Source organism: Metarhizium brunneum, chromosome 7, assembly GCF_013426205.1.
Source record: "Metarhizium brunneum chromosome 7, complete sequence".
Taxonomy (NCBI): Eukaryota; Fungi; Ascomycota; class Sordariomycetes; order Hypocreales; family Clavicipitaceae; genus Metarhizium; species Metarhizium brunneum.
Window position 1 is genome coordinate 1249669 of NC_089428.1, and position 12556 is coordinate 1262224.

The 12556-nt window shown below is 53.9% G+C and overlaps 3 protein-coding genes and 1 non-coding gene across 4 annotated transcripts; 2 read left to right on the plus strand and 2 right to left on the minus strand.

The window, feature by feature from the left end:
• The first annotated feature begins 44 nt into the window (after positions 1–44).
• On the plus strand, positions 45–139 carry G6M90_tRNA00000114. The gene has a single exon. It is a non-coding gene; the product is annotated as a tRNA-Arg (tRNA).
• A 1699-nt stretch (positions 140–1838) lies between these two features.
• On the minus strand, positions 1839–3980 carry G6M90_00g109300 (uncharacterized protein; the record flags this gene model as incomplete). The annotated part of the gene is made up of 1 exon (XM_014688438.1): positions 1839–3980. The coding sequence occupies one exon, from the start codon at positions 3978–3980 to the stop codon at positions 1839–1841; it is 2142 nt and encodes a 713-aa protein (XP_014543924.1).
• A 1713-nt stretch (positions 3981–5693) lies between these two features.
• On the plus strand, positions 5694–6439 carry G6M90_00g109310 (uncharacterized protein; the record flags this gene model as incomplete). Its single annotated transcript, XM_014688437.1, has 3 exons — positions 5694–5764; positions 5921–6103; positions 6154–6439. The coding sequence occupies 3 exons, from the start codon at positions 5694–5696 to the stop codon at positions 6437–6439; spliced, it is 540 nt and encodes a 179-aa protein (XP_014543923.1).
• Positions 6440–8134: 1695 nt separating this feature from the next.
• G6M90_00g109320 (uncharacterized protein) lies at positions 8135–10499 on the minus strand (the record flags this gene model as incomplete). Its single annotated transcript, XM_066131775.1, has 2 exons — positions 8135–9148; positions 9243–10499. The coding sequence occupies 2 exons, from the start codon at positions 10497–10499 to the stop codon at positions 8135–8137; spliced, it is 2271 nt and encodes a 756-aa protein (XP_065987961.1).
• Between the last annotated feature and the right edge of the window lie 2057 nt (positions 10500–12556).

Genomic DNA, 12556 nt, shown 5'->3' on the forward strand with positions numbered 1-12556 from the left:
TTAACCTAACCCTTGTCGTTTCAACATGATCCACTCGTATCAATGGCCGTGTGGCTCAATGGCAGAGCGTCTGACTACGATTAACAACAGTTGATTCTCTGTAATCAGAAGGTCGCAGGTTCGACCCCTGTCTCGGTCAATTTTTTGGTTCTCTTTTGCCTCCCCCCCCCCCCCTGCTGGGCATCCTGCAAGTTTATTCTTTTTTTTTTTAAGCTGCTCCTCGATACGCGCGAGCACCGCTTCCTGGGCTGTTCGGGCCAGCATCCGTGTCAGGATGGTATAGCGGGCACATGCGATGGAGCTGAGTCGTCTTGATGGAGGTTGGTAATTTCATGGACAGGTTCGTCTGATAGGTGAGTGAGTGCGCATAACTTGCGAGCCACCTGATGGCCGGTAAGTATCCTACACGAGAAACATGGCACAGGCAAGGAAACCCCCAGACAAGTATTAAAAAATGCTAAAGGTACTTAAACTTTTGCAATTTTCTTATAAAAAAAAAAGCCGACACAATTATAGGTGTAAGCAAGCCATTATTCGCCTTATCCTAGGAAGTGAGGGTATAGGGTGTTTCGGCGGTGCGCGACTGACCAAGTACCGACTTTAGTTAGTGGGACACGACACAAGCTCCAAAGACACAATACCTCACCAGACAAGTACACTCCTATGCGGCGTGAAAGGTTGCGTCATTTCATCATTCATTCATACGTGTTATCCGCCCATCTACCAGTTCAATCAGAGTACACAAAAGCAAAACATTGAAATCGACCTGAAAAGCAGGCAGGCAGGCAGGCAGCAATGCAAGCAAGCCCGTCAGCCCACCCGCAAAGAAAGTCAATACGCAAAACACGAGACAGCCCCCAAATGCCCAGCTATTTCCCACCCCATTCTACCTCTCTTGCTCACACACAGTCATTTTTTTTTCGTCTTCTCCGTGTAGTACCTTGCTTCAAATCAACCCCTACCTAGTCGCAAAAAAAGCCGACTTTCCCGAGCGTCATGCAGCGACATGCGGCGCGACCTTCGGGCTCCCACCGCTAAAATCAGGGAACAACCCCTTCAACCTTTGCGATCGATGACGTCTGCCTCCACCCCTCACGCAATCACTTTGCACCTCCATTCGTGCGTCCATTTGCTGACACGGGCTGTGGAATCCCGGCACCAAAACTCTCTCGCCCGACATGCAGTATTGCCTGCCGCGCAAGATGCGTGCCTCGGCTCCTTGCCTCTCTTCGTCATCCCAGCAACCAGTATCTCTCGTCCGTGTTGGGTTAAAAAGGTGAGGCACTAGTAACGGCGATCTGTCACAAGAAATTGGTCATTAGCTATTCGTTCAATGCAGGACAAAAGATAAACAACGTGCTAGTGGACAAATGGTAAGAAGATGATAATTCGAGCGAGTGTAACCATCGCAGGCAAAAAAAAAGAGGGCTGCATGCCGAGCGATCCGTCATGTCGACAGCTCTGTCAAAGGAACCGCCGCAAAACCCTCGCTCAATATGCAGTTACCCGCACCACGCAGCACATGAGAAACCATTATTTTTCTTGTTATTGCATCCATTCATTATCATGCGCTGCCGTTTTCTGGAGTGTCGCAATGAGGAGAAAAGGAAGGAAACGCCAAGCTCAAGTCATAAAATAATTCAGCACGACAAGAAATCCGTGCACATGTCGTTAAGATTGCTGAAGCCATCGATAAGGGGACGGACGTCTTCTCATAAAATGTCATTCAGTCATGTTGAAGAGCACACCACTTGGCCATAACCCCCCACTTTGTTGACCAGCCATGTTTAGTATACTCTGCAGTAAGAAAAAGCGTAGAGCGGATGAGCACATGTCTCTCATCGACCAGAACCCATGGGGGGCGCAGGGAGTCTGCTTGAGCCATACGGATTATCGTCGTAATACCGTGGTCCATAGTCATCTCTGTAAAGGTCGTCCTCGTCACGATAACGAGACGGTGCCCAGCTCTCGGCTCGCCGGGGTCTGTCCCCCGGCTGCGTGGCTGTTCTTTTGCGCCGCTCTTCTCTTCTCTGGTGACGGAGGGCCTTTTCCTGTTTGAAGACTTTGCACTCATGCGTCATCTCCTTGGCCTCCTTCATCTCTTCGATGGCGCCTTTGATTCCCATGGCGGCAATGCCAACAGACGCTGCGTCCTTCATGATGGCTTTGGTCTTGAGCTTTTTGGCTTCGGCAGCGCTGAGACGGCCTTCCTTGACAGCCTTTTGACGTGCATTCCTCTTCTCCATGCTTTGATAAACCTCATGTGCTGCGTGGATCGTTGCAACAGTCGCAAGACCAGTAGTAATGACCTGCTTACCTCTCATCTTTCTGGCCCTCCTCTCGTCCTCATCCGAGTCACCCAGGTCAGACTCGGATCCGTACCGGCTCCCACCTCGCCTACGGGACGAATCTCGCCGGCCGCCGCCGCGGTGCGATCGCTCATAGTCGTAGTCGTCCCCTCCACGGCCGCGGCCACCTCCATATCGGCCGTCGTCGCTATATTCATCGGAGTATCTTCGAGACCGTCGTGAAGATGCTCGGTCATCAAAGTCGTCTTGGTCGCGGCGTCGATGGTCATCAGCGGTAGCCACAGTTCCACCACCAATTCCCAGCTTGGCCAAGCTGTTGCGAGCTTTGTCGACTACGCTGCGACTGCGACTGCGACTGCGGTGCCTCCTGTCGGGTGACCCATCCCTAGAATCGTAGCTTCGGTCCCGGCTACCAGCACGGCTTCGCGATCGGGATCGGTGATCTATTGCTGCCTTTGCACCCAGGGCACCCAAGCCGGCAGTAGCCAAGGCGGCAAGACCGGTACCGCCGCCGCCGCCTCCGCCTCCGCTCTGTGAGCGAGCCCGAGATCGGGATCGGCTTCGCCCCGTCGCTTTGTCTTCCTCAATGTCCTTCTTGGAACCATTGATGAGACGGTTGCCGACCAGGCCGCCGATGACCGACTCGGCGAGACCCAATTTGCCATGCTTTTCTCCCTGGGCAGCGTCGACAGTAGCGGCGCCAGCAGCAGCGGTGAGAATACGCTTCGTCTTCTCGCCTTTCCAGCCGCCGGGCTCCTTTGCCACACGGAAAGCTTCGGTGGCGCCGGCCAGTAGGGACGCCATGGCAGCCTTTTGCATCTTGTTGGCTCCAGCGCCGCTGGAACGGGAGCGGGGCGAGCCGGCGCGGGACCGCGACGGGCTACCACCACGGCTTCGATTGTCAGAGTGTTTATCATCGTCCTTGCCTCCGCCGGTTAGGGTCTTGACAGCAGCCCCGAGGCCCGTGGCGGCGAGTGCACTCTCGAGAAAGTTCTTGTGACCCTTTTTGTGCCTGTCGTCGTCATCTTCAGAGTAGTACTCGCTGATTTGCCCGTCACGGCCGCGGTGGAGGATGTAGTTGGTCTTTTGGTCCTTCTTGGCCTGCTGCTTGCTGTAGAACTCGGCACCCTGATAACCAGCCAGGGCCCCAAACCCGGCGAGGGCGACGGATGAGAGGGGGTTGCGGTGCACTTCAAGTCCCTCCTGCTTCGCTTCGTAGCGGTCGTAGATTTCCTTGCCGCCGGCAAGCAGGGCAGCACCGGCGACGGCAGCAATGATCTTGTCCTGCTTGGACATGCTCTTGTGCTTGGACCTGCGTTCCTCCTCCTCGTAGTGGAAGCCCCCGTGGCGCGAGTGGCGGTCATGCTCGCGAGATCTGTCATGACGAGGGTCGTGGCGATAGTCGTAGTCATCTTCGTAGTAATAGTGACGGTCATGGTCTGCAGAGCGGGCTCTGCGAATGTCTCGTCCAGTGGGCGGGGGAAAGTCTCGGCGGATTTCCTCCACCGACAATTCACTGTCCTCTCTGGCCCGAGGAACTAGCTCTCTCGACGGCACGGGCCTTGCATAATCACGAGAGTCGACGAAGCGTGCATCTCTGTCGTCGCGTCGGTCCTCTCGTACGTATCCGCGGCGGGGATTATCCCGCTCGTAGGCGTCGTAGCTGGCCATTTCCAGCGGCGGGGTGAATTTTTGGCAAAGGCGGCGGGCTGAGGGGTCATGTAGTGCCGCCTGCTTGGCTGTTCAGTGCCACTTTGCGACTCGACACGAGGTTAAGGGAAACGAATGCGCTTGCCCAGAAACAAAAACGAATCGGCCTCGTAAACAAGACGCAGGTGTAGTTGTGGGAGTGCCGGTCCGGTGTCAACGGAGTTTGGACCAGTTCCCTAGTTGAAGAAGGTGGTGGGAGGCGACATCTGGACATCTGTGACCACCAGAGAAGAGGGGCACACAGCCTACACATGGGTGCCTGGGGGCCGCCCGCCGCCGTCACAGCATGCACATGTGGTCTAGTAGCTTCGCCTTTCCTGATGGCAAGGCGGGAGAAGCTTGGAACAAAGGAAAAAGGTGGAGGCCATTCCAATGGGGCTCCAAAGTGTCTGCGTCAAGTCAAGCAAGGGTCGGGTGGCTGGGCAAATGAGAGGATGAACTGGACATGAGAAAAGCGCGCCAACACCAACAAGTGGACTTTCGAGAGCTGCCTGATCCTTGCCCTGAGCGGCGGGCCTGAGCCCAAGTGAATGCATTCACATCAATCAAAGCCCAAGTATGGAGTAGATGAGTAAAGTACGGATTTGAGAATCAATCTCTGCATGGGGCGTGCAAGGCATGGCAGCCATTGCTTGTGGGACATCTGGACATATGGACAATTCAGACAGCAGTTGGCAGGTCATGCATATGTCCGGTAATTCATTCTTCGCGGCCCTTCGCGGCCCCAGCCACAAGCACTGCCTCCAAAAATGCAAGTTGATGCATGGCATCGTGACTCCAACTGCCGCCCCGCCCACCACCGCCTGCTGGCCACACAAGTTGACGAGGTCGCAAATGTGATGTCACCGTCTGACGAGCCCTGGTGTCAGCACGAAAATCGCTGAATAATCACTCCCTAGGATGCGGAGCACGTCTGGCGGACTGGACGCATGTTTCCTGAGTTCACAGCTACAACCCGTTGCTGCCAAGCCACGCCGTCCCAAGTAGAGGCAGCAACCTCTCCTCGCACCCTAACGAACCAACCTCGTAAACCCATCCAACATGATATACTCCATATACAAAAAAACTAGTCCATGGCACCCCATCAACTCGGTGAACTGCTGCCCCCCAAAACGCCAAGAGCACACAACCGCTGTCTCTCCTCAATGCAAAAAGCCCCAAGCCCACGCTCATCATAGCCCATCCGGGCAGGTCGCAGATGAAGCCTCCCCTCCAAAACACGAGCACCCAGCAACCTCTATCCCATTTCATTTGCTGCCCCCCCCGCAAATCCCTGAAATAGCCAGCTTCTTTTCTGGGCGACTCACGACATGCGGCGTGCGTAATCCGGCCCTCTGCCCGGGGCTGCCATCCATGCGTGAGGGCAGCTCGTATCAAGCAGTGCCAATCGGTGCCTTTTCTGTCCATCTCTTCTTTGTCCCCGTCGCAGGGCCCTCGATCATCCCGTGTGGTTTGTTTGTTTCGGGTCTGACAACCCGGCTGCCTAAATGGTACACGACTCCCGTGTCACCTCGATGTTCGCCGCCCACACCGAACAGGCGGTTATATAAGACTGCTGCGACGCTGGAACCCGGCTTCCTCGACTGGCCTTTCCTGCCAAATTTTCCCTTCTCCCCAAAGACAGCCGATATTCAACGTACAACACCTATTTGAAAAGAAAGAATCCAAGTCGACATGAAGTACTCCGTCGCAGCAGTCACTTTGCTCGCTGGCCTAGGCTGCGCACACGGCGTCCGTCGGCAAGAGTATGTTTCCCTCCTAAGCACCCCCAAAACACAAAACACACCGAGGCGTCGAAAACACCATCACTGTCTGGGATGGATTCAAACATCCGTCCAGGGTCATTGGGCTTCTTCCGCCCATCGCCCGCCGTAGAGTCGAGCTACTGACAGGCCACACAGCACCCGCCTCTTTTCCGTCCCGTCCCAGCCAACGCCCAATGAGTCCACTCCCACCGCCGTCTTCACCATCCTCCCCGTCTCTATGAGCTCGGCCTCGGGGCCAGACTCCTCGGGAGCCTCCCAGTCCTCCGGAACGGTCGCCCCTACTACCATGGGCCATATCACGCCCGATCCAACGACTAGGTATGTTTCCTCCCCGGCACGCCAGCATCGTCTTTGTACTGATTGAATAGCGGCGTCACCCAAACCATCACTTCCTCAGTACAGGTCACCACTCCAGGATCCTCCGCCCCGGGATCCTCCTCTGCCCCGGGATCTTCTGCTCCAGGATCTTCTGCCCCGGGATCTTCTGCCCCAGGATCCTCTGCTCCTGGAAGTGCCTCGCAGTCCGGTACGAGGAGCGGTTCCAGCACCGGCACACCTAGCACCACATCAAATCCGGCTGCCGCCCCTACCGCCTTTGGAAGCAATCTCGTCGCCGGTGTCATCGCTCTCGCTGGGTTGGCTGTGGCTATTTAATTCTTCGTCGTACCTGAAAGTGGTCGCAAGCATGACCACATAATAATATGGGAAACACGCGCACATCAATAGCAGATATATATATATATATACCAATGAAATTGTACACGCCTTTAATCTCGCCATACTACTGCTGTGTACAAAACTCAATGCTCGGTTTTCCATTATCTTGATCCTATCATACAATACAACTAGTGCCGCAGCAACATCATACCCACGCTGTCCAGCATCAAATGTGTTTTGTGCAAGAAAAAAAAAAAGATGCCGATTTGAAAAACTTGAAAAGAAAAAGGATTGAAAAGAAGAGCAGAAAAAGTTGCTCTCAGGGGAAAAAGGCTGTATAGAGGTCAACCTCTCTTTCTCTCTCGTCTCCAAGAAACTCAAGAGATGCAACCAAGGAGGCCCTTCTCCCCAAAACAACCCTGGTTTCTTCCAATCCACTCTTCGTGACAAACACAACAAGAGCGGAATGTAGGCCAGTAAAAAATAAATATGCATCGAATAAACAAGCAATGGATTTGATTTTGTTGTGAAAGAATTCGTCCACTTTCGTGCGCGCAAACATGAGAAGAAAATGAATTCCATGTGCCTTTTTGTATGCCCCCTTATGGTGTTTTGTGCTATTCCACTTGCTCTTTTCTGTATACACTTTTGTAATGCGTTTTTTCCTGTCCGCGGAAACGCCCACTGGCCCTGTGAAAATCTGGTCTGACTGAGACAAAAAAGCCTCTCTTCTCACGCCCCAGACCCCATCCTAGATGGACCCTGTGAATCCTGCCCTCTAGCCCAGGTGCTGGACGGTAGCTTGAATCAAGGAACAATGTGCGGGCGCGATACTTTGAAGATAGAACTGTAATGCATCTCTACTGAAACCAACCGACGTAAAGTATTATCAGACATCTGTGGTCCCCAGCCAAAAATGAAATCCCAAACCAAAATCCTCATCGGCGTAAGAAGTCGACTTGATTTCATTTGATAAAGGAGGATCTCTCGATCAACCCCCATAACCCAAGGTGCTCGTAGTTCCGGACCAAGTCCTCGTAAATAAAATTGAAAACTGAAAGAGTCTCATGCGACTCTCGATCAATGTGGGCCGCCGAAAGCAAAAAGTGGCCACGTAGTCTTCCTATCGCCTATGTTCCCATGCAAAAAGCCGTAAAGAAGAAGAGAAAGGAACGGAGATTTGAAAGCTCGACACTTGCGCCGAATCGACGCCATACCCTCCCAGAAACCACCGAAATGACAGAGTCGCCGGACTCATGTCGGCTCTTTGTTCATGCTGGGCTCTAGCTTCCATTATACCAAGGCGCGCCGAGACGCCTAGTACTGCCAACCCTAGCTGGGGATGCCGTGAGTCAGATAAACCCTCCATGTATCAACAAACCAAAAACAAACAAATAAGGAAAAGAAAAGTCTCAGATCCGATGGATGCTCAAGGCCGGAAGACAAAAACCAACACTGGTACCGAAATATATACTAGAAGTGTGTTGATGAATCCGGTCTGCCATCGGTCACTCAGCTTGTGCTGGGGAGACTCTCTCAATGAGATCCCGTTAAGCCTCTCGCACGGACTTGTCAAAAACAACAATTTGGGCCTGTTTTCGGGGTGCAACTCCGCTGCACACCCGCTTCATATAGCCCTTGGCCCGTTTCCCAGAACCCCACCTCTTCAACTCGTCTTTCGACTTGATTGCATTACTCGGCGTGGATTCCATTGGTCAGCCCGTTGGTTGCTTCAGAGGCATGGTTCAGAGCATCAGAGGCTCGCCCTGCTAAACCGGAAGGAGAAAAGTCCGGGACATCAGCGGATAGCTGGGTGCTGCTGGCATGGGCGTGGCAGTTTCCATTTACCAGTCCATTTACGGCCTGGCCGGAAGGTACGCTTTCTGCGAATTGCTGGAATGTAGCATCACCTTGCGGGGCGAAACCCATCGTGGGAGCTATTCCATAAGGCACAGGCATAGCACTGTTATATTGGGGGACATAGTTGTAAGGACGGTTCTTGAAGGTTACCTGTACCGGGCCGGGGTTGCGAGCGAACTCATCTCGGTCTTCCACCGGCAAGATGAAGCTCTGCCAGCCGTTACGGCGGCGCAAGCGCTCGATATCATCTTCGCCAACAATAAAGTCGAGCTCCGAAGATATTTCGCATGCGGCTCGAACCACAGCCACATCCGGGGTAAGTTCCCGAATACGCTTGAAGGCGGCAATGAAATGAAGATTGACAAAGCCTTGTGAGTCCATGCGCTGTCGCAGATACATGTCTTTGCACAGGTTTTCAATGGAAAAGTAGTACTCGATCTGACTCCTAAGTACAGCCATGAAGGCGGCGTCCCACACGGCGGCTTGTTGAAATGACATGGCCGACAAAGGAGCCATGGGGTACTCATAAGAGCCAAACTGGGTCTGAATGGGGGGAATGCGGGTAGTACCGTTGGGAAGAGACATGCGGTGGAAGTTGTTACCAGCGCCATTGCGGCCTCTTCCACCTCGCTGGGGAGGGGCCATGTAACCCTGGCCATGAGGGCCCTGTCGTGGTGGAGGGCTGTAAGGACCCTGAGGTCTTCCGGGCACTGATCCGTTGTTGGAAAAGTTACCGGCGGCGCTGTGCTGGTGTTGCGAGTGAGTATTGACAGCGTGATGAGCGCCTCGGCCGCGATAGCCGCCACGTCCTCGTTCAGCTCTGCCCTCGGAGCGAGCATTAGTGTTCTGCTGGTCAAAGGTCAGTGTGGTTATTCTTCTGGCGTGGCGGTCTCGGACGTGGTGTGAGACTATGTCCGGGATTAAACAAAGCAAGTCTTACCGATTGTGCAGTTGCGACATCTTTTGCCTTGTCGTTACCCGACTGGGCAGTCGTTTTCTTTTGCTCCTTCGCAGTAGTGTTGACGTCCACCGAAACCCGTTTAGAGGCCGGAGGAAGCGATGCATTTTTGTTGGCACCAGCAGTATTATCCTTAGCCCGGTCCTTAGACTCGACAGGCTTGCTAGGAGCAGCATAAGCGGAAGTCTTGTCGCCAGACTGAGCACCGTTGGGAGCAGTTCGGCCACTGTTGGCGCTGCGGGCACCACCGCGAGGCTTGGAGTTGCGCATCTGCGGCAGCTGGGTCTCGAAGTTGACTGACGGTACATAGTCATAGGTAACCCACTTCTCCTTGGTTCGCTTGTTGTGAGATGCATCATCTTGGGGCTCTTTTTCTTGAGCCGGGGCAGACTTTGTAGCAGCAGGCTTCTTCTGCTCCTCCTTGATGGCGATTTCAGGTGTAGGCCAGGAAGCCGCATCTTCCACTGGCGGAGGTAGCTCAGTCTTGGTATCCTTTTCGGCCAGCCGGGAGCCCCGGCTACCGTTTCGGTCGGAACGAGCAGAGTCGCCATTCTTACGATTTGACTTGACCCCGTTGGTGGGCGCGTTTTCTTTTGTTGAATTTGCAGAGACAGAGTCCTTGGCGGGCTTCTTTGCCTCACCATCATGGCTGGTAGTACCATTGGGTATGCCCTCGGAAGGAGACACTTTGGCCTTGGATTGTTGCTCCTTGCGCTGGTGCCAAATGTTGATTGAGGGAATGGGTGCCTCGGACAACTCGGCCTTGCTAGCTTGCTGTGCAGTCTCCTTGTCCTTATCGGCTGCTGGTGCCTGATCATTGGACTGTTTGTCTGATGATGCCTTGGACTTCTTCCCCTTGCGAGGTTTCCTTGACTCCTGCTCGTCAACAGACCCTGTAGCTGTGCTTGAGGATCTCGTGCCCTTGTCTGTCCTCCTCCAAGGCCGGTCTAGTCTTCCGGAATCGTCATCTCGTCTCAATTCGGAGCGTCTGTCGTTAGTCGTCTCGGAGCGCAGATCGCTCTCGGAACCAATATTGCTGTCAACATCCTGTTTCTCAACTGCCACAACGATGCGGGATTCGGTGGGGCGTGAAGCGTCCAAGGATTCGGCGGGAGTATCGGGCGTCACGGGAGACGCGGCACCTTGAGGCTGCGATACAACATTCGGTAAAGCGGTAGATGGAGACGCGCTCTGTCCCTTAGCCGCTTGCGCGTAAGAAAATGTCGAAGAAGCCGCCATATCGTTAGACTTAAATTCGGCTGCAGAAATCATGCCAATACCGACTTAAGAAAGCCTGATCACAACACGAAGAAAGAAATCTCGTATTGTCTCTGGCGAAGTGCCGTGCCCACACTCCCCAGCCGGGGTGAAGCAAAAATATCTGCTGCAAAAGTGTGAAGAGAAGTCGTCAGCACGACTCCAGGGGACTCTGTACAGTGATGGAAGCGGCAGCCTTCCCGCAGACTGTGCAATCTATTTCCTTGTTTTCTCAAAGGGCTATGCGGTCGCAAATGGCGGGTTGCCGATTGTCCGTCTCCTGAACAACGAATTCGAAGGTTTGGTCCAAATTGACCTCTTTTTATCGGCTTTTTTTCTTAATTTTATTTCTGAGAGAAATGACTCCTTTGACCTGAGGTCGGACGACGGCACAACCGTGCAATACGATCAAGCGAAAGGCAATAAAATTCGATCGGAGCGTCGGGATGTCGGCCGCGAAGGGTAGACAATTCTGCTTCGACGGGAGTCGACTGATGGAGGAAGGTGGCAGAGGAGGCACAAAAAAAAGATGACCCAGTAAACCAAACCGGAAAATCGCTGTGATCCGATCGGGGGTGATGGCAGTGCTCGCGGTACAAGGCCGTCAGCGCCGCAGTAGGGGAACGACAGGAAAAGAATCAAGTGGTAACCCAAGGGGAGGACGCGGAGATTGCAGCACCGGAGGCTCGGCTTCGGGAAAGCAGGTCGAGTTGGGGGCGAGAGGCCAAGGGGAAAATCAAACAGCGACTGAGAAAAAGGGCTCCTTTGTCAGTAACACTATTTAACCAGGTGTTAGGGCGTAGCGTGTGCGAGCAGAAACAAACAGCTTAAACCCGTGCGGTTGCTCGACGCAGTCGAAGCGCCAGCCGTCGTAGCCCGTGAGCAGTAATGGGAGAAGGAAAAAAAAATGACGACGAAACAACGACCAGGCTAGGCAGGAGCAGTGCGAGAGGAAAAGTGGCAGGAAGAGGTCATGCTCTCACGTTCAAGGGCGGCCAACTTGAGAAGGGGAAAAGAAAAAAAAAGACCAAACGAACCTTCTCAACTGAGATCCAGACTCAGGACTCAGGAAGCAACCACAGTCAGCCAGCTACAACGTCAATCCGGATGGAATTGACCCTGCGAGGTGAATGTTGTGGTATGTTGGAATGGGATGGGAAACACACACTCAAGTTTCTGGCTCGCACACTCGCACACTAGATGAACGAGAAAGAGACTGGACCGGGGCAGCGGGCAGGGCAAATGGGAGCCGGAGGTTATTTTTTGCGTGTGCCCAAGGCCAAGTGCTCAAGTGTGCGCAAACAAATCGACCCGTCGACAATAAATTTTTTTTGGCCGTCGGCCTAGGCCAGTTGAAGAGGTCCACCAAGCCCAAGTCCCAAGTGGTTCCAAGCCGAACGACCGACGACTTGCTGTCCAGGGCCGCTGACCATGGCAAAAGTGGCACGAAGCAACCACGGAGCAGGAGTACTCCGTACACACATAGAGTGCACACATGCAAATTACGGGACGTCTGGCGTCTGGTACTTTCAATGCTGTCTGGGGCCTGGCCAGTGCCCGGAGGGGGGGCATTTGGGCACAAAGCATTTGAGCGCCCGGGCAGTCAAACGTCTGGTCTGGTGGGATGAACATTGGACGCCCTTGTCCGGCAGAAAAAAACCAACGTTGAACTCAGCCACTTGCATATGGCCGCCGCCCTGGCTGTTGCAATGTTGCCTGTTTGCTTGCTCTCCACGGGAGGGAGTACTAGCACCGCAAACGAAGCCCTTGAAGTAAAAGCCCCTCCTCTCGCAACTTGCCGTGCCACCTTTTGTGCAACCGATGGGCTGCAGTTGCCGAGGGATCAGATACGTACCTGGCTGGGTGCCTCCAAAACATGGAGGGGCGGCTGCCGGGGCCAATGGGACGGCTCCGAGGTGGCTGCACATTAAATTGTTCTGGCAGAAACCGACCAGTTGACGACTTTGGAATATTGAGACCTGAAGATTCTACATTTGGCCATTTGCAGACCTGTCAGCGACAGGATGCACCAGGATGCA